General features: G+C 36.6%; 1 protein-coding gene and 1 pseudogene across 2 annotated transcripts; one reads left to right on the top strand and one right to left on the bottom strand.

Annotated features, from left to right (window-relative positions):
• The first annotated feature begins 1,293 nt into the window (after positions 1 to 1,293).
• On the top strand, positions 1,294 to 11,371 carry LOC116302032 (nicotinamide phosphoribosyltransferase-like; annotated as a pseudogene). The gene is made up of 17 exons (XR_016118926.1): positions 1,294 to 1,395; positions 1,631 to 1,727; positions 1,883 to 1,972; positions 2,445 to 2,503; positions 3,232 to 3,306; positions 3,690 to 3,773; positions 3,892 to 3,968; positions 4,678 to 4,731; positions 4,954 to 5,014; positions 5,799 to 5,845; positions 6,340 to 6,399; positions 7,654 to 7,793; positions 8,212 to 8,305; positions 8,513 to 8,592; positions 9,662 to 9,787; positions 9,866 to 9,976; positions 10,840 to 11,371. The product of XR_016118926.1 is annotated as a nicotinamide phosphoribosyltransferase-like (transcript).
• A 791-nt stretch (positions 11,372 to 12,162) lies between these two features.
• LOC116302031 (uncharacterized) lies at positions 12,163 to 17,756 on the bottom strand. Its single transcript, XM_031711221.2, has 3 exons — positions 17,496 to 17,756; positions 14,239 to 14,533; positions 12,163 to 13,832 (listed from the first exon to the last, which is right to left on the bottom strand). The coding sequence occupies exons 1-3, from the start codon at positions 17,694 to 17,696 to the stop codon at positions 13,102 to 13,104; spliced, it is 1,227 nt and encodes a 408-aa protein (XP_031567081.1). The 5' UTR covers positions 17,697 to 17,756; the 3' UTR covers positions 12,163 to 13,101.
• Between the last annotated feature and the right edge of the window lie 16 nt (positions 17,757 to 17,772).

The following is a 17,772-nucleotide window of genomic DNA, read 5'->3' as shown; positions in this document are numbered from 1 at the left end:
TTTTACCTCCAAATATTGCCCACTTGGAGATATAATGTCACAGCTAAAAGTCTGGCTTGGTTTGCCACGAATATCGTTGAATAATAATGACATTCAAATCATGTCATTGATTATCATGCAGGTGTCTCATCACCAACAATATCCAGAGGGAACATCTACTCTCTTCTCATATTTTGAAAGCAGAGGTGGGAAATTTTCAAGTGTATGCTTTTTTGGGCTCCAATATATTCTAAAGGTAAATGCAACGTTATTAATTATTACCATTACAGGAGTAATTTCCATTTTAGCAAATAATTACAGCTTTTCAAACAATTAAATTCTAAAGATTGGAAAACATATTATAATAAGGTAAGAATAAAACTGATATTCTACGTCATCTACATCCACTTATATTAGTAGATATATGAAATGAGAGTTCTGTTCCTTCCCACCTCCGGAGCCGCCGCGGAGCCGAAGCATCGGACTGTCCATCCGCTCCGGAGTCCTCGCGCCCGTCGGTGGAAAGCGATGACGTCACATTTATCTTGGGGCTCTTCATACAAAGTGAAATTTCAGAGTCTTTTTCTAGCTTTCTTGTAATTCTTTTATCTGCTTGATTGCAGCTGGATTCGCCTCGTTATGAAAATAAGGATTAACTTATTGTACCACAACAAGAGACGAGGAAATGGGAACGGGGCTCGACTACTTTCCTTCATTACCAAGTGGTAAAAAGTTGTAAGCAGTAACTGATTTCCAAATTACTGAACTGAAAAAAAACTGCAACCCATGCAATAAAGTTTTAATGTCGTAACTGAAATATGCAAATCAAATCAGAAGAAACTTGAGTGAAAACCACTTCGTGGCCAATATTTACTGTATTCAGCGAGCCTTGACAATATTCGATAAACTTCCATTTAGATCATACTTGTAGGGTTTTAAAGAATAGTAAAAGTATATATCTCACGGTAGCTCAATTAGTAGAGCAACGGACTCGTTAGACAACATCAAAGTCGACCTTGATAGTACAGTGGGTAGTATGCCCGCCTGTCACGCAGGAGACCGGGGTCCAATTCCCCGTCAAGGAATTCACAATTTTGGGTGACTTTAAGTATTGAGTAATAGAAATATCGTAACTGATATTTCTCAGAAATACGAAATTGAAATAAATATGCTATAAGCAAATTTTTGATGCATGAAGTTTAATCATTACTTTCATAACGGAGTGAAAGTGGCACTGAGGCGAATCCAGCTGGCAATAAAGAAGATCAAAGAATTACAAGAAAACTAGAAAAACGCTATAAAATTTCACTCGATATGAAGAGTCCCACCTGGAAGAGCCCCAAAATAAATGTGACGTCATCGCTTTCCACCGAACGGAGCGGAAGGACAGGCCGATACGATGGCTCCGGAGCTGGGGTGGCGCAGTACTCTCGTTTCATATCTACTTATAATATTCAAGCTTGTTATGTTTTGCGATAGTACCTGAACCAGAGGAAAACTGACCCTCGAATCAAGACAGAGATCTATAAAACAAATTCTACTTAATTACATGTGATAACATGAACAAACGAGCCTGAGACCCGAGATGTTTTATTGAAATACTTTTTAGGACGAGTCATTAATTGCGATGGTTACTGAAAACTGTTTCTAGAAATGGCTTGTTGGGCAGGTGATAACAAAGCAAAAGATTCAGGAAGCAAAAGAATTTTACGAGCTTCACTTTGGTACAGATCTGTTTAATGAAAAAGGTATTTTCTATCCAACGAAATTGTCTGTATTGTTTTTGTTTTTCTTGTTTTTTGTTTGTTGTTGTTTGTTGTTTGTTGTTTTTGTTTTTATATTAAAGTGCACTTTATAAAAAAGTGTATTTCACGATTCTTGAATGGCTGTGATATCTTGGCAGGCTGGACCTATATTCTTGAACATCACAATGGCTTTCTACCTCTCAGAATAAGAGCAGTTCCTGAAGGCAGTGATGTGCCTGTAAAAAACGGTAAGTTCAAGTCACATGAAATCAATTCACTTGATGAGCCAGGTGTATTCAAAATCCACACTACGCGTTCAAGAAGTGGTGCAGTCTTAGTGTTAAATCGTAGTGGCTATTTTATAATGATTGAGAAGCACATGAAACAAAGATAAGATAACAATGGGTAGCCAGGATTTACCGAAGGGGGGCACAAATCACAAGTCAAAAATACGACATTCTTGTTTGCGCCCTGGAAACGCCGAACCAAAAACAAAACAAAACAAAACAAAACAAAACAAAACAAAACAAAACAAAACAAAACAAAACAAAACAAAACAAACAAAAATAAAATAAAATAAAATAAAGAGACAAGCACGAAGGGGGAGGGATGGGGGGGAATGGGAAGGCTGCCCTTTTTGGCTCCTGCCTACGCCCTTGGATAACTGTATAATATACAAGCCAAGATTATCAAATTAGATATTGGTTTTCTTTCTTTTAGTTCTCTTCACAGTGCAAAACACTGATCCCAACTGCTTCTGGTTGACAAGCTGGGTTGAGGTAGAGTAATAATTCAAAACTGTCGATGTGCATAATATTAGTAATTTACTGAATCTCGTGTCCAGAGCTTCTTTTTTTTTTTGTTACTTCGTCGAGCATGCGCAGTACTAAATAAAGGCTGTGGGTACGGCATTGTACTTGACTAAAAATATGAAATAAGCTTAGTGGAAAGAAAACAAAAAAATACGCAAAAAGTAGCCTGTGATAGGCGCTGTGATTGGCTGAAATAAAATTCACCGTTCTAAAAAAGTCAGTGAGCGTAGGTTGTACTCTTAAGCGAAATGTTCAAGTGTTGTTGTTGTAAAGCACTACAATCTTGTAAGGTTAAACTGTCTTATGTTATAACTTGCCTGGATGTTCAGAAAGGCAATATTGAATTGGATGCTTGCAATCCCGCTTGAAAGGAGCGCTAGCATCAAACAAACCAACACACGACTTTTCGCCATTTTTCATGTGAAATCATCTTGCATCATCCATGGATACATAATAAATTTGAGAGACTGGACTGAAAGTATTCGTTTAGGCCGTCCACACGAAAACGCACAAACGGCGTGTTCAAAAGTGTACGGGGAGCGTTTTCATCGTTTACGGACATCGTTGGACGGAAGGGCTAAATACATCAAAAAAGTATGCGTTTACGAAAGAAAACGTATACGTGTGGACGGGGCATTCGAAATGAAATATATAATTATAATTAAATATATACATCATATCTGGTCTTCTAACAGACTGTCTTAGTTCAGACTTGGTATCCAACCACAGTTGCTACAAATTCAAGAGAACAAAAAAAGATCATTGCACAGGTATTGATTTCAGTAATGCACTGAAACACTATTCAATATCAAATTGCAGAACTTTTTATTTCGTCTGTTATACCAGCATAAAATAGCTAAAGATCCTTAGAGAGCCACAAGAGTAGTAAAAGGACAAAATTAAGTAACCATTAGTAGTATAATAAAAAAGGACCTACCATACTTTGATACAGTACATGAAAAACAAAACGTACTGACATTTGTTACTTCTACTGCCTTTTCGCCTTCTTACTGACCAGATAAAGTCATATATTTGTCTATGATTAGACGACAACTGATTTCGATTTTTACCCACTCAAGTTGGCTTCATTTGCAATTGCTTGTTTGCATGTGTGCTTTAAATCCTCAGTAAAGTGTGTTTAATATGATTATAGTATCTTAGTGAGACTGCTGACTCCTTGGATGGACTTCCTTTCAAGCTCCATGATTTTGGCTTTAGAGGAAGCACTTCTGTTGAGGTTTGAATACAAAAAAATATTATGATTTATAAATAACAATAATTTGAAAGTACTTTCTCATTGCTTCCAATGTGAGTGCATGTTTGCATGGGAATCTGATGCTTCATTCATTTCACAGTCAGCGTCAATTGGTGGAGCTGCACATCTTGTAAACTTTTGTGGCACAGATACTGTGACAGGAATCGTCATGGCAAGGTAACATTAAGTGATTTACAGTTAATTGATATACTAATAATCACATTGATCATCTTAGTTTATTATGATAATGATAAAAAATAATAGGTTTTTCAAAGTCAATGCCTTCTCTTGATGGATCCCGCACATTGATGGTTATAATTCCGTCTGCCGACTTTAAAGAAAATCTTGAGGCAAATAGGCCGAAGGGGAGGGGGGGATGTTTTAAAAAATGCGATAGATATAGATTTTGCGAAGTACTGTTTAATAAACGAGCTAGAGTGTCATTTTAAATATCGGGTTTAAATACACGAGGCGTAGGCGAGCTTATTGAACTTCTTCAAAAACTTAGGCATAATTCACAAACTTTTGGTTGGATTAGAGCGACCAAACACATCGCGAACATGAACTTTAATACTTTGATAGATGTTTGAACATCCATGTCATGCGCAGTGAGTCCAAACAAAGGCTCCCACAAGTTTAAGATAAAAACATGCCCAATTCAAGACGGGAACTAAACGACGATATATTGCGGGTCGCTAGAAAAGGCGCCATAATAAATAACATTATGCTGCCGTGTTTGCGGGCCTGTTCAGTCTGGGTCTGATTACTAGCGGTTAGCGGTAAACATGATGCTAAAGATCTCTAATTATTCCCTTAAAAACTGCTGCCGATTTGGCACATGCACAATGGTTCATGAGCGCTGATAGATTTTCTTTTATCTTTTTAGGAATTACTATGGATGTGAAATGGCAGGTTTCTCCATTCCTGCTGCAGAACACAGGTAGAACTCCAAGTCTTCAAGTCTCCAAGTCTCGCTCGCTAATTTTTTTCCGTTACAAGCTCGGATTCAATAAGTGCAATTCTGGTTACGACGGCTCGAGGGAAATGGTGCAACGGGGGAAAAAATAGCTTGCGGGACTTTCAGTGATAAAATGATAAATAACTGATCACAAATCACTTATTAAAATCAATTAAACTATATTATCTTAAATTTTCATTGTAGCACAATTACTACCTGGGGAAAAGAGGGTGAAGTTGATGCATACAGGAATATGCTGGAAAAGGTACTGATCAAAATAATGCAGTTTACATTTGTAGAAATTGTTAATATGTTTTTTTAGTGTTACTTTGTTTTAAGAGGAAATGGTAGCGACAACCAGTAGATCTGAAATAGTGACGTGAAATGACGTCAATGCAAAACTGAGGTGTGGTGAAGTTTGTGAAAATTGTTCAGCCAAATAGTAAAAACATGTCCGCCATTGGAATAACAATATAACACTCATTGCGCCATTAGTCCCATTTAAAAGCACTTATTTTTATTATTTTGTAGCTTGCAAATCCATTATTTCAAGTGGAAAAACAAAATCTCAGTTTCAAATTTCCAATTTCAAATGTTCTCGATTTTGATTGGCTAATATTTTTTCTCAGGTCACCTGAAATAGGTAGCAAATTAAAAAAGCATTCTGCATTTCTTATGATACATTACAACCACGCCCCAATTTTTGAAAGTCCGAATAACTGAAGCATTTGAGGATACTATATGATTCAATTATGATTATGAAAACCAGATTACAAATATTTTAGCCTGGGAGTCACTTGCAGTTGAGGAATTTTGATTTAAAAGTGAAAAGGAATGATTAGATGACGTCATTTACTCACAATTTGGGTGCGCTGAATAATATATATTGATACTTTTTATCCGCCACTTTTTACTGCGAAGAAAATATGCTGCTTGGCTACTATTGGGGCCATATAATTAGATAAGTTTAACTAAGTTTCAAGTCATTTCCAATTTCCATCAATTTTTATCCAAGTCCCCCTTTAACTAATACGTTTTCCCTTCAAAAGTTTCCTTCAGGTTTGATGTCCTGTGTTAGTGACAGCTACGACCTATGGTAAGGAATATTAGGCTTTCTTAATTAACTTCCAAATAGAACTTTCAGGGTTTTTTAGCAACAAAATGGAGTGATAAAATAATACGTTTTAGAATTTTCCGATGTTATTATCAAGTACATTTGAATCACGGGAAAGAATAAGCTAATATAATGTTCGAGAATATTATGTGCATATATAATGTTGTTTTATTGATGGCATCTGGCAGTGGTTAGTACCAAGAGACAACGTATGACTTTATAAAGTAATGTGGAGAGCATATTGGTGCTCTTAATGTCTAAGCATATTATAATAACGTGAGCAACATATACTGCCGGTTTACTCCTGGGCCTCCCGACAGACAAATCTTATCCAGTGGATAAATTTATTGGATAACAGCATCGACTTATAATCCACTGGATAAGGATTTATCCGTAGGATAGCGCTATCCACCCTTCATACAACCTGATATATAAGCACTAATGTGGGTGTTTCTCATATTTTACCCTTTTTTTAGGAATGCCTGCAAAAATTTGTGGGGCAAAGAGTCAAAAGGAACTCGTTGTTAAACGAAAAGGTATATAGTCTTGAAACATGACGAGCTACACGGCTTAGTTACCGGCGTGAAGCAGATTTCATTTCTATTCATTGCATAGGGAATACTTGCGTAATGCATGTCATCGTACGGATTAACACAGCATGAGCACATAGCATGCCACTATCAATGGACGGCACATTACATCACTGAAACAATATTTACGTCGTTATAAGATATCATGTGACTCTACTGTGGCGCTTTATTTGAAAGGGTCACTGAGAACGTTTCGATGAACTATTGCCCAAGATCAAAGGATTTCAGGTTTTTCTTACACATTATCAATGCCTATCTAACCCTTTTGCTGTTATTTTATGTATGTGATGTGCGTTTATTGTCTTTGTATTAGATCTGTAGGCAGCATTTATGCCTAGGTACTTGTATATCTGTATAATTTGCATGCTTACTTAGGTCACTGTACGTGTTATGTATTAGATCTGTAGGCAGCATTTATGCTTAGGTACTTGTATACCTGTATAATTTGCATGCTTACTTAGGTCACTGTCCGTGTTATGTATTAGATCTGTAGGCACATTTAAACTTAGGTACTCGTATACCTGTATAATTTTCATGCTTACTTAGATCACTGTGTTTTATGATAGATCTGTAGGCGCATTTATACTTTGGTACTCGCATACCTGTATAATTTCATGCTTACTTAGATCACTGTCCGTGTTATGTATTAGATCTGTAGGCACATTTGTACTTAGGTACTCGTTTACCTGTATAATTTGTATGCTTACTTAGATCACTGTGTTTTGTGATAGATGTGACTCTGTTTCTGTTTTGTACATAATACGTCTGTTCTTAGCTTGTGTTGCTGGTGTTGTTCTTTTGGGAGCGGGTTAAAGGTATATATTTTCATAAATGTTTATTTCAATCAAATTGTTTCATTGGCATTTTTAATGCTACAGGTAATAAGTGATTATATGACAAGTATATTGTTTTGCGTGTCTTATTGGGACTTTCATAGCCGAGCGACCTATTTGTGCGAATGACTTGGTTTATAACTCTAAATAGATCGAGTGCAGGCATATTTACAGATGCTTGATGTTTTTGCCTGGCATTCGTCATCTTGACAGCACGGAAATCGGATTAACTATTATCTGTAGCAACCAAGACTACATGCTGTTTACCGTAAAATGGGCTCTCCAGCTCGTCATGATGAAATATACATCATTGATCATCCAATGATGCTGCTTTAAAATAACGACTTATTCACTGCTGTGATGGTAGGTATCCTAGTGGCGCGGCCTGACTCTGGTGACCCTCCAGAGGTCGTAGTGAAGGTTCTTGAGTTACTTGGTTCGGCGTTTGGTACAACAAAGAATTCAAAGGGCTTTCACATGTTGCCTCCTTATGTGAGGATAATCCAGGTGAGTCATCATATCTGTTAGGACCTATGCAATCTTATATGAGCATCAAAGTCAGTGCACTTTACTAGTCCCTAGGACCCTACTGTAAAACATTTATGTGACGTAGGCATTCCTGAATAAAGATTAATTATTATTATTTAGTCCCATTTTTGAAAAAATGACTGCAAATTGTATAAGATACGAGCTGTCCGACTGATTGGCTACTTGCATGTTAACAGCCCTCATTTTTGCAGAGCACTGAAAAACAGACCCACAGGGAAAATAACAAAAAAGAGCAAAATAAGATGTGTACCAGTTCATCTATAGCAAAGATACAAGCAAACGATAGAGAAAACAAAAATGACCGGGATCTTCAAAGCCAACATTACGTCCTGCGAAAGTCTAATCGAGATGTGCCATCTTTTTTGTTTAATGTCAGGGTGATGGTATAAGTTATGAATCCTTAGGAAAAATACTTGAAAAGGTGAAAAAACACAAATGGAGTACAGACAACATTGCATTTGGAAGTGGAGGTAAGTACATATGACGAAATGAAACTTCCGCACGGTCAAAGTCAGTTATGAAACATTGTTAACACGAAAGAAGATTGTGTTTGTTATAGAGGGGTATTTTGTTACAAAGCCCAATAACGACTAGTGCCGGCCCTGATCAGATATCGAATTTTCCATTTACCACATACATTAGGAGATGCTAACCAAACATTCCACTTGAATCACTAGGTGCTCTTCTTCAAAGGTTGGACCGAGATACTCAGAAGTTTGCCTACAAATGTTCCTATGCTGTGATCAACAATAATGAGGTAATTTAAACATCATTCTTGTTATGGCAACGTTATTGGCCAGTTGCTGTCAAACTTTATTACTTTTAAAATATACCTGAAATATACCTGAATATTCTTTACGGGCGTGTTATGCTCGAGTAAATTGTCTTTATTCCTATTTTTCTCTGGCTATATAACTACTCATAATAGCGAAGCGCAGTCGTGACGTCATAAAAACGAAGACAAAGGCGAAATTCGGACAAACAAACTTAGAAGTAAATTTTCAGCAGATAATTTTCACAGCCGATCGCAGTTGAACTTAGTTTACATGGGTTATTATTGTAACTTTGAGTAAAAATAATAAAATCGGTTCGTATAATCATCGTAGCGGTAAAACAGAATGCAATGTTTGTCCGAATCTTTAAGCTATTTTTAGAATCAGTGCGCTGCGCTATTGCTCTATCCATTACCTTCTTGTTGTTAATTTTTGTGGTCAATTGCATGGAACAGCGCACATTTCGTGGATTTGCGCATTGCAGAAAAGTTTCGTGAAAAGGGACTAAATTTCGTGACAATGTTCCATATGTTGAAGCAACTGAACAAGATGGGCTAATCAAATAATCGAAAGGGAACTAAACGAAAACAAACAAAATAATCAAATCTATATTGCTGTGCGACTTTTATCGGATGTGATAATGATGGTGATGATGATGATGATAATAATGACAGTAGTGACGACGATGATGATAATAATGGTGGCGAAGATGATGATGATGATGGTGATGATGGTGGCGAAGATGATGATAATGATAATGATGGTGGCGAATATGATGATGATGATGATGATAATGATGATGATGATAATAATGATAATAATAATGATGATGATGATGATGACGGTGGTGACGAAGAAGATAATAATGATCGATGATGGTGATGGTGCCGAAGATGATTATGATGACGAAGATGATGATGACGAAGGGGATGACGACGAAGATGATCATGATGATCATGATGATGACGAAGAATATGATGATGGTGACGATGACGAAGATGATGATGATGACGACGATGTCGACGAATTCTTGCTTTCTTTCTTCAAATAAAGGTCAATGTGTATAAGCAGCCCATAACAGATTTGAGCAAGAAATCTAAGAAAGGCCTACTGTCCCTTGAGAAAGACATTAAGGGGCTTTACATCACAGTAGAAGAAGGGAAAGGAGACGCAAAAAAGGTAAGAAATGTGGAAAAATATAGTACAGTGCGTTGCAGTACAGTGCATTAATGATTTACTGTTGTATTACGTTCTTAGGATTTGTTGGTAACCGTGTTTGAAAATGGTCGACTTCTCAAAGAATACAGCTTTGAGGAAATACGACAGTGTGCTGAGTTACCCCTAGTCTTGTCTGCCAAGCAATCCAAGGTGAGTTAGTTACCTTATACAAGGTGAGTTAGCTACCTTATACTTTTAAAACCTTGGCCTCTTGCTAGAAAGAAACGACCGTCCCTTGGTTCTGGACCTAAACTTCAAAGCAAGTTATTTTTTCCTTCCTTACATTCCTTATCCGCTCGTCCGCCTTTTGGTTGTTGGATTGTTTCTTTGCTTGGTTGCTCGTTTACCAAGTAACCAGGCTCTTCACTAAATGTTCCAGCTAAGAGATTACTATTGAGGTTCACTTCACCACATGAAAAAGTTTTCAAAATTCCATATTTTGTGTAAATATGAGAAAGTGTGTGGAAGTCTGTGGAAGTCTGTGTGTATGTATGTGTAAGTGTGTGTAAGTGTGTGTAAGTGTCTGTAAGTGTGCGTGTAAGTTTATGTAAGTGTGTGTGTATGCATGTGTAAAGGTTTGTAAATATGTGTAAGTGTGTATAAGTGTGTATAAGTGTGTATAAGTGTGTATAAGTGTGTATAAGTGTGTGTAAGTTTGTGTAAGTGTGTGTAAGTGTGTGTAAGTGTATGTAAGTGTATGTAAGTGTGTGTAAGTGTGTGTAAGTGTGTGTAAGTGTGTGTAAGTGTGTGTAAGTGTGTGTAAGTGTGTGTAAGTGTGTGTAAGTGTGTGTAAGTGTGTGTAAGTGTGTGTAAGTGTGTATAAGTGTGTGTAAGTGTGTGTAAGTGTGTGTAAGTGTGTGTAAGTGTGTGTAAGTGTGTGTAAGTGTGTGGAAGTGTGTGGAAGTGTGTGGAAGTGTGTGGAAGTGTGTGTAGTGTGAAAGTGCAATTGTGGACTTTGTCTACTATACCTACCAAATACATTCTATAAATTATTTATCTTGTTTGTTTGCTAGGTTTTGATAGACGTAATTCAGACGACGTCGACACCTTCAGCTGTTGGGGAATGATTAAATGAATACATGAAGAGATACACCTGGCACAGTATTTGATTAATGCACTTCTAATAAGCGACAACGGCAATAAAGTGGATCGGCGACGCGAACAGAATGCTTGATATTGCAGACTCTTTGAAAGATGTAAATGTTATTTTTCCTGAAAAATTATAACCCAGCCCAAAACGATTTTTTTGATCGATTTGATCCTTTAGTAACAAATGATAAAGCTGGAGGAAAGTTTGCTTTTTATTAATGCGCCTTTTCTAATAGAACTTTTCGAAATAAAACATGTGCAGTAAAGTACAGTTAAGACGTATCGACTGGAATAGGTATAGTTTGTTTTCCCAAAGAGGTCTGGTACATACCCTGCGATATGATGTATCCGATCAAAACGAGACTTTGCCTGTTCAAAGCTTTTTGTTATCTATTTCTGATATACAAGTAATTGCAAAAAGGTTGACATTAAATATAAAAAATAAAGCATAAAAAATTAGTGGATTAGTAAATTTACCAAAATTAGGGATCAATTATCATTGACTTCGACAGACAGGGTGACAGTGAAATTATTAAAGCCATAAAGAATTAGAACTAACAAAATATACAATGCAGCTCGAATTCGTTTGGTTTAATTTTAAAGTCTCATCTACTTCATTTCTGACATTTATCTATCTATCCAAGCCTTTAAAAAAGTCTGACGATATTGACGATTTATTCCTACTTTTTGATTTATCTAATTTACTTTCTTACTAAACTTAAATTTCTATTGTGGATATTGCTTCTAGAGAAGCGATAGCCACTATCTTTCGTCCGGTGGAAAAGTAAAAGCCTAAGTAGTCACGTGATAAATTCACGCGACTTATTCTTGTTCTACAAATGGGTTTTGCCTCCCCCCCCCCACCCCCCACCCACTCCCAAGGTTAAATCCTGGCTACGCCCCTGTTTTTGTCAGTTTTGCATCAACAACCGGGTACAGCTTTCAAGAATTGTCAAGTATTTGTTCGTAAAGGATATTTCAGACGGCATTTTGACAGCCTGAGAAGATTTTCTACCCGGGGGGGGGTTACTCCCATATATGAACTATACAGGGATGATCCGCTGAACAGGATATGGTTTCTCGAGCTTCTTATCATAAACAGGGTATGCAATTTCACTCAAGGTCCAAGTTCTTCCTGAGTTTGTTGTCATATTCAGGGTTTCTACTTTCGTATTGCTCGAAACTGGTTATTATGGTCGTAAAAAAACGATACGCGAGATGACATGATAATTGAAACGGGAACTCAGTGCAATTAGCTATATCTTTAATCATAAACAGGGTCTACAAATATGTTTTTTGTCATAAACAGGGTACCCCTTTCAGAATCCCAGCGGAACACCCCTACCCAAATTCTGGCGGAGTACCCCTCCCCCCCGGGATTTTCTAGCAGAATAATCATCTCTCTATCGAAGTGTTTGGCACGTGACCGATATTTAAAAGATATTTATGGCGAACAAATATTCTGATTTGCTGCTTACATGCTGCATTCTCATTGGCCCATCGCGATACCAAGCTCGAGACAATTTCCCTTCCTGGATTTTTTGACACGACAAAAAACACTTTTGGATACAGATTCCGCTTTTTTTACAGACGGTTCTGTAATAATACTTTTAATTACTACTGTAGTTCTCGTATTCCCGACTCCAGCCTAACCAGTTATCATAACATTATATTCTCTTACCCAGTGCAAACTCCAATACGAGTGTTTTGTAGTGTCAAACTCCTAAACTCCCTAATTAACTTCCTCCTGAATACCAGTAAAACTATATTTGCATTTCTTGGTTGAGTATACGGTGAGTTCTACATACAGGCTGGCTCTGTTTTGCCTTCTGAACCTGGTATTACATGACCTCACATCTGTTAACATGGTTTGGGCAGGACCAAACAAATGTTCCAATGATACAATTCCCAAGAGGCTCAAATAAATAAGTATCAAATGAGGTTTGAGACTTGGTGCTGCAACGAATTGCTAGTTCACACTTTATTTCTCTTGATTTTTCCCCCACTAAAATCACTAGTGTACGAATCGATTTTTTTTCCTCCTTCGCCTTAGACGTCTCATTTACATTATGAATAATTCATTTCAACTCCCATTTCTTTATTTTTTTCATGATAATCACGAATTTTGAAGAGTGCATCATAAACTGTTTGATAAACTGTACACATGAGAGAATTTCCCTCCGGATCTAAAAACTGTACAGAATGACAGAATTTCCCTCCGGATCTTTAACCTGCCAATGACTCTCACCAACGTTACAGACATCTCCAGAAAATCCTGACAAAATGTTATCAATATTATTAATTGAAAAGCAAAGATTCACATTTTTTGAGTGAAGTGGCTTGAGCCTTGGATGCAAGACTAACTGCAGCTCCAATTTCCTTGAGAGAGAATAAGTCCTATACCTTATTCCCTCTTCCATTCTGTCGACAACTAAAGGTGATTTTCCTGTTATGAAAGAATAAAATGTCTCCATTTCTTCAAATTTTTTGCTTACAAATAACATGATCTTTATTCCAGCGAATGGTGAACCCTGCTTAACTGAAAGCGACACTCCGGGTGTGTTTGAGAATTTTAAAAAAACTTCTCCGTTCTCACAAAATTCTTTAGGCATAGAAAACTCTTCCCAATCCTTTCCAGCTATCTCCATCGCTTGGATAAACTTTTGAGCATTTCTTTGGGCTTTCGCCATAAACATGAACATCATGCTGATGGCTGGCACAATTTCATCAGTTTGGGGGAAGTCGGTTGGGCTTGTACTATAGATGGCTTTCTGAGCAGTCTCTTTTAAAGCAATGCAAGAAAAATTGGAACAGTATGATACAAAGAACGATGATAAATCAGCTTGCAGTTTAGGACCATCAGAAGTGGAACATGACACCTCCAAATAGAATGGAAGTGGATTCATGACTGAAATGACTGGAGGGAAATAAACAGAAAAAAAGTTATCAAACTTATTGGTGGTTCAGAAGAAGAATAATAAGCCAGGTTTTTTAAAAAGTACTGTAGGTTAAGGAAGTTTAAGGCATTATAAGAGTGTTTTGGTAAAATCATATTCTTGGGTTGAGCAACATGACTCAAAATCCCTCGAGATATAAATGTTGATCTAACAAGAGAAACTAATGAGAAATGCTAATCATATGTTTTAAACATTTTTAAAATCTGTTTTATACATTTTACAAAACATATTTTAACCATCTTCTTTTTTCATAAGGGCTCTGTTAACTTCAACCAACATGGTAGCTACAGTATGTCATAACATGAACCCCAAAGAATTGTAAAAATATATAAAATCCATTATTATAGCATGCTCACAAGTTCATACCTTTAACCTCAGTTAGCTCAAATCCATTGATCTTTTGAATTTCTCCATTCATGAAACGTTTTCCAAATTCTTGATATGCATCATATCCTTTGAATTTTGCAAGGATCTGCAAGTCAGAGTACTTCAGGACATTAATACTGCCTCCACTGATTGTAGATAAAGCTTTCTCTAACTTGTGAATCATTTCTTCATTGAAACTTTCTCCATTTTCAAAACAAAGAAGAGCTGGAATTTCATTTGTCATGGAACCACTTTGTTTTTCCTTATTTATGTGTATCCCCCAAGAAGATGATACCTAGAAGAGAAAAAAAATATTTCCAATTATTTAGAAAAAGTGCTAAAAACGATTTGAACATGCCACTTCAAAGAAAAGATTATACTGTAATGGTAAAATTAGATTTTTGCCTCATTGAAAGAATGGACTCATTTCTTAATACCCAATTAATGAAACTCCACTAGAAATCTTGATATGTAGCCAATCCAAGTCTGGAGAAAGATCCCAATATGTGGAAATTTCCATAGTTTTTTCTATAACTTTAATATTATATAGAGGCTATTACAATGCTAGTTGCATATTACTGCCAAGTGAAAGTGGCCATATTTTTTTCGAGCCCTGCAGGGGGCGAGAAAAGAAGCAGCTTCAAGAGTAAAATTATCTGGCAGTAATACACAACTATAGCAGTGTAATAAAGTGTTTATTGTATGACGTGAAAAACTGAGAAAGAGTGAATGAAAAACAACCATTTTTATTGTAAACAAGCAAACTTGGAAGCCCCAAACACAAAACACTGACGTGAGCCAAATAAAGGATAAGGAAAAAAATTGACATCAGCAAAAAAACGTTCAAAACCAGTTTACAGACCATGCCATGTATTATTGCTCTGTAATTGCACTCCAAAAATAGTTGTAATACATGGGAAACTGAGTGTACTGTATAATAGTATTTAATAAATTAAATCAGCTGAAACTTTATTAGTGAGGACTAATCTTTAAGGGTTTAACAATCACTGGTTACAGTGAGACTACACCAGCCAAGGCCACCCAGACAAACTTTCATACAAATAGCCAATCATGATAAAGTACAGTATACAAACAATATAATCAGAAAAGAAATTTATGATCAGGAATGAACAAAAAATCAGTTATAGAATCCATCAATTCATCTGTTTTTCTGCACCAAATATGTGATTTGTGAATTTGCTTTAAATTGTATATCAAGGGAAAAATTTTTTTTTCAAAATCACTTATACAGTATGTGAACAGTGTAGTAGTGTGGTTGCAGTAGTTTTGTGTGTGGTCTTCTCTTTTCAGATATATAAACATTTGAAATATCAATATTGTATGATCGTGAGATGACATAAATTCATGCAAGAATGGGTTACATTTTGCAGTGTAATTTATGACAAGTGTTCTGAAGTGAAATAACCTAAAAGTGTACAAAGCCATATATTTCAGTTATGAGGATGATTGGCAAATAACCAAAAACAGCAGTACTTTCCAAAAAAGCATTTTCGTATAATAAATTAGTCTTGAATTTACAGCATCTCATTTGCATATTGATATTTCAAATCTCCAAAAAGAAAATTTGAGATACAAAAATACTGCAACCATACTACTACACTATTCACATAAAATTGATTTTACAAATAAAAAAACATTTTCTTGATATACACTTTAAAATTTGTTTGGGTAGCCTTGCAATATTATTGGTTGTAGTAGAACTGTAAAGTATGTATTTTCTTGGTATTTGTAGTGTAAGAGGTGTACATGAGCATGTGGTGTATGAGCCGTGTAACTGTCCATGTACAAGTGTCCATGTGTCCATGATGTAGAGGGTGTGTCGGTGTTTGTAGTGTACAAGGTGTACATGACCATGTGGTGTCTGAGCCATGTAGCTGTCCATGTACAAGTGTCCATGTGTCCATGTACAGGGTGTGTCAGTGTTTGTAGTGTATGAGGTGTACATGAGCATGTGGTGTCTGAGCCGTGTAACTGTCTATGTACAAGTGACCATGTGTCCATGTACATGGTGTGTTAGTGTTTGTAGTGTACAAGGTGTACAGACCATGTGGTGTCTAAGCCATGTAGCTGTCCATGTACAAGTGTCCATGTGTCCATGTACAGGGTGTGTCAGTGTTTGTAGTGTATGAGGTGTACATGAGCATGTGGTGTATGAGCCGTGTAACTGTCTATGTACAAGTGTCCATGTGTCCATGTACAGGGTGTGTCAGTGTTTGTAGTGTACAAGGTGTAGATGACCATGTGGTGTCAGGAGTCCTGTAGCTGTCCATGTACAAGTGTCCATGTACAGTAGTGTTTGTAGTGTACAAGGTGTGCATGACCATGTGGTGTCTGACCCATGTAGCTGTCCATTTGCGAGTATCCATGTAAAGTATGTATGGAAGAAAAGTGTGGAAAAGAACTTAAGATTAGTCAAAGAACTTGGCTACACTTCATGTTTCATGTTTCATGCTTCATGCAAGCTGCGAACAGACACATCACAATATACATACACAGGCCCTCTTATGTTCCTAATATCCAACAAATAAAACAGCTTTTTCTGTGCTCGATTTAGTAATAAAGCATGCAGGAAGTGAAGTAGGCAGGAAAGAACTGTAAGAAGAAGCATACGAACCATACACACCTCTTGAGTGCTTACAGCGCAGCTTCCTAAGTGCTTTATTAGTAGATGGAGCATGGAAAAAGCTGTTTTATTCGTTTTATTATATAGTTACTAATTTTATTTCGGGATTGGATGTATTTAAGGTTGCAGTATCTAACAGCACTTTGAGCGCGCTGATGGCATCAGCACTGTACTTTGTTCACAAATAAAGCACAGTTTTTGACCAATCAGCACACACATACTATCCTGACTATAAAATAAATATTAATATATTTGTATAGAAAACATTCTTATAATATTTTCAATAAAGTTGAAAAGCATTAAAGTTAAGAGCAGCAAGAGTTATATGGGAACTATATATATTTCCCATGTTTCAACTGCTTCATAACTCATTATTGAAGGACTCGAGACACAGTCTTAATTAAGTAATACATTATACACATAGAAAGATCTAGAGCCCATGCATCTGACATCTATTTTAGAGCTCATGCAGCCTTCTACTAAATCTTCTTGTTATATAAGTCTTTACACGTACTATTCCGTAATATACTAGATTTCAGCAAGTCGTATTCCATCGCTGGCATGGAAAATATTCTAAATATCAATTTATGTTTTCAAATGTGTTAGAAGATACCTTTTCTCTACGTACAATCCTTTCGGCACAGGGTTGATTAGGATAAGGAGGCACTGTTGACTTCTTCTTGACGTATTTTTCAGAGTCCTTTTCTACAGCGATCACGCCTTGAGAAACAGAATCAGCCTCGTCACAGCATTCAAATGCCTTCTCAAGAAATTCAAGTTCATCACTTTCAAGCTCGTTCTGTAAATTTGACATTCTAGGTCTTATAAGCTATCGAAACTATATCTATATTGCAATTCCAAAGACAAAGGCAGGGCGATGCCGAGTAGGT

Source organism: Actinia tenebrosa, unplaced genomic scaffold (genome assembly GCF_029948245.1).
Source record: "Actinia tenebrosa isolate PJP-AT-01 unplaced genomic scaffold, QUT_ActTen_1.0 utg1515__unscaffolded, whole genome shotgun sequence".
Taxonomy (NCBI): Eukaryota; Metazoa; Cnidaria; class Anthozoa; order Actiniaria; family Actiniidae; genus Actinia; species Actinia tenebrosa.
The sequence above is the reverse complement of the archived record's forward strand: the minus strand, read 5'-3'. Positions and strand labels throughout refer to the sequence as shown.

What these genes read in the sequence shown, in the direction of transcription:
- LOC116302031 (XM_031711221.2), bottom strand. Translation starts at nt 17,696, where the DNA reads ATGTCAAATTTACAGAACGAGCTTGAAAGTGATGAACTTGAATTTCTT. An exon ending in GGATTGTACGTAGAGAAAAG is followed by an intron (nt 14,534 to 17,495) that starts GTATCTTCTAAC and finishes TTTCTCTTCTAG; the next exon opens with GTATCATCTTCTTGGGGGAT. An exon ending in TGAGCTAACTGAGGTTAAAG is followed by an intron (nt 13,833 to 14,238) that starts GTATGAACTTGT and finishes ATTTCCCTCCAG; the next exon opens with TCATTTCAGTCATGAATCCA.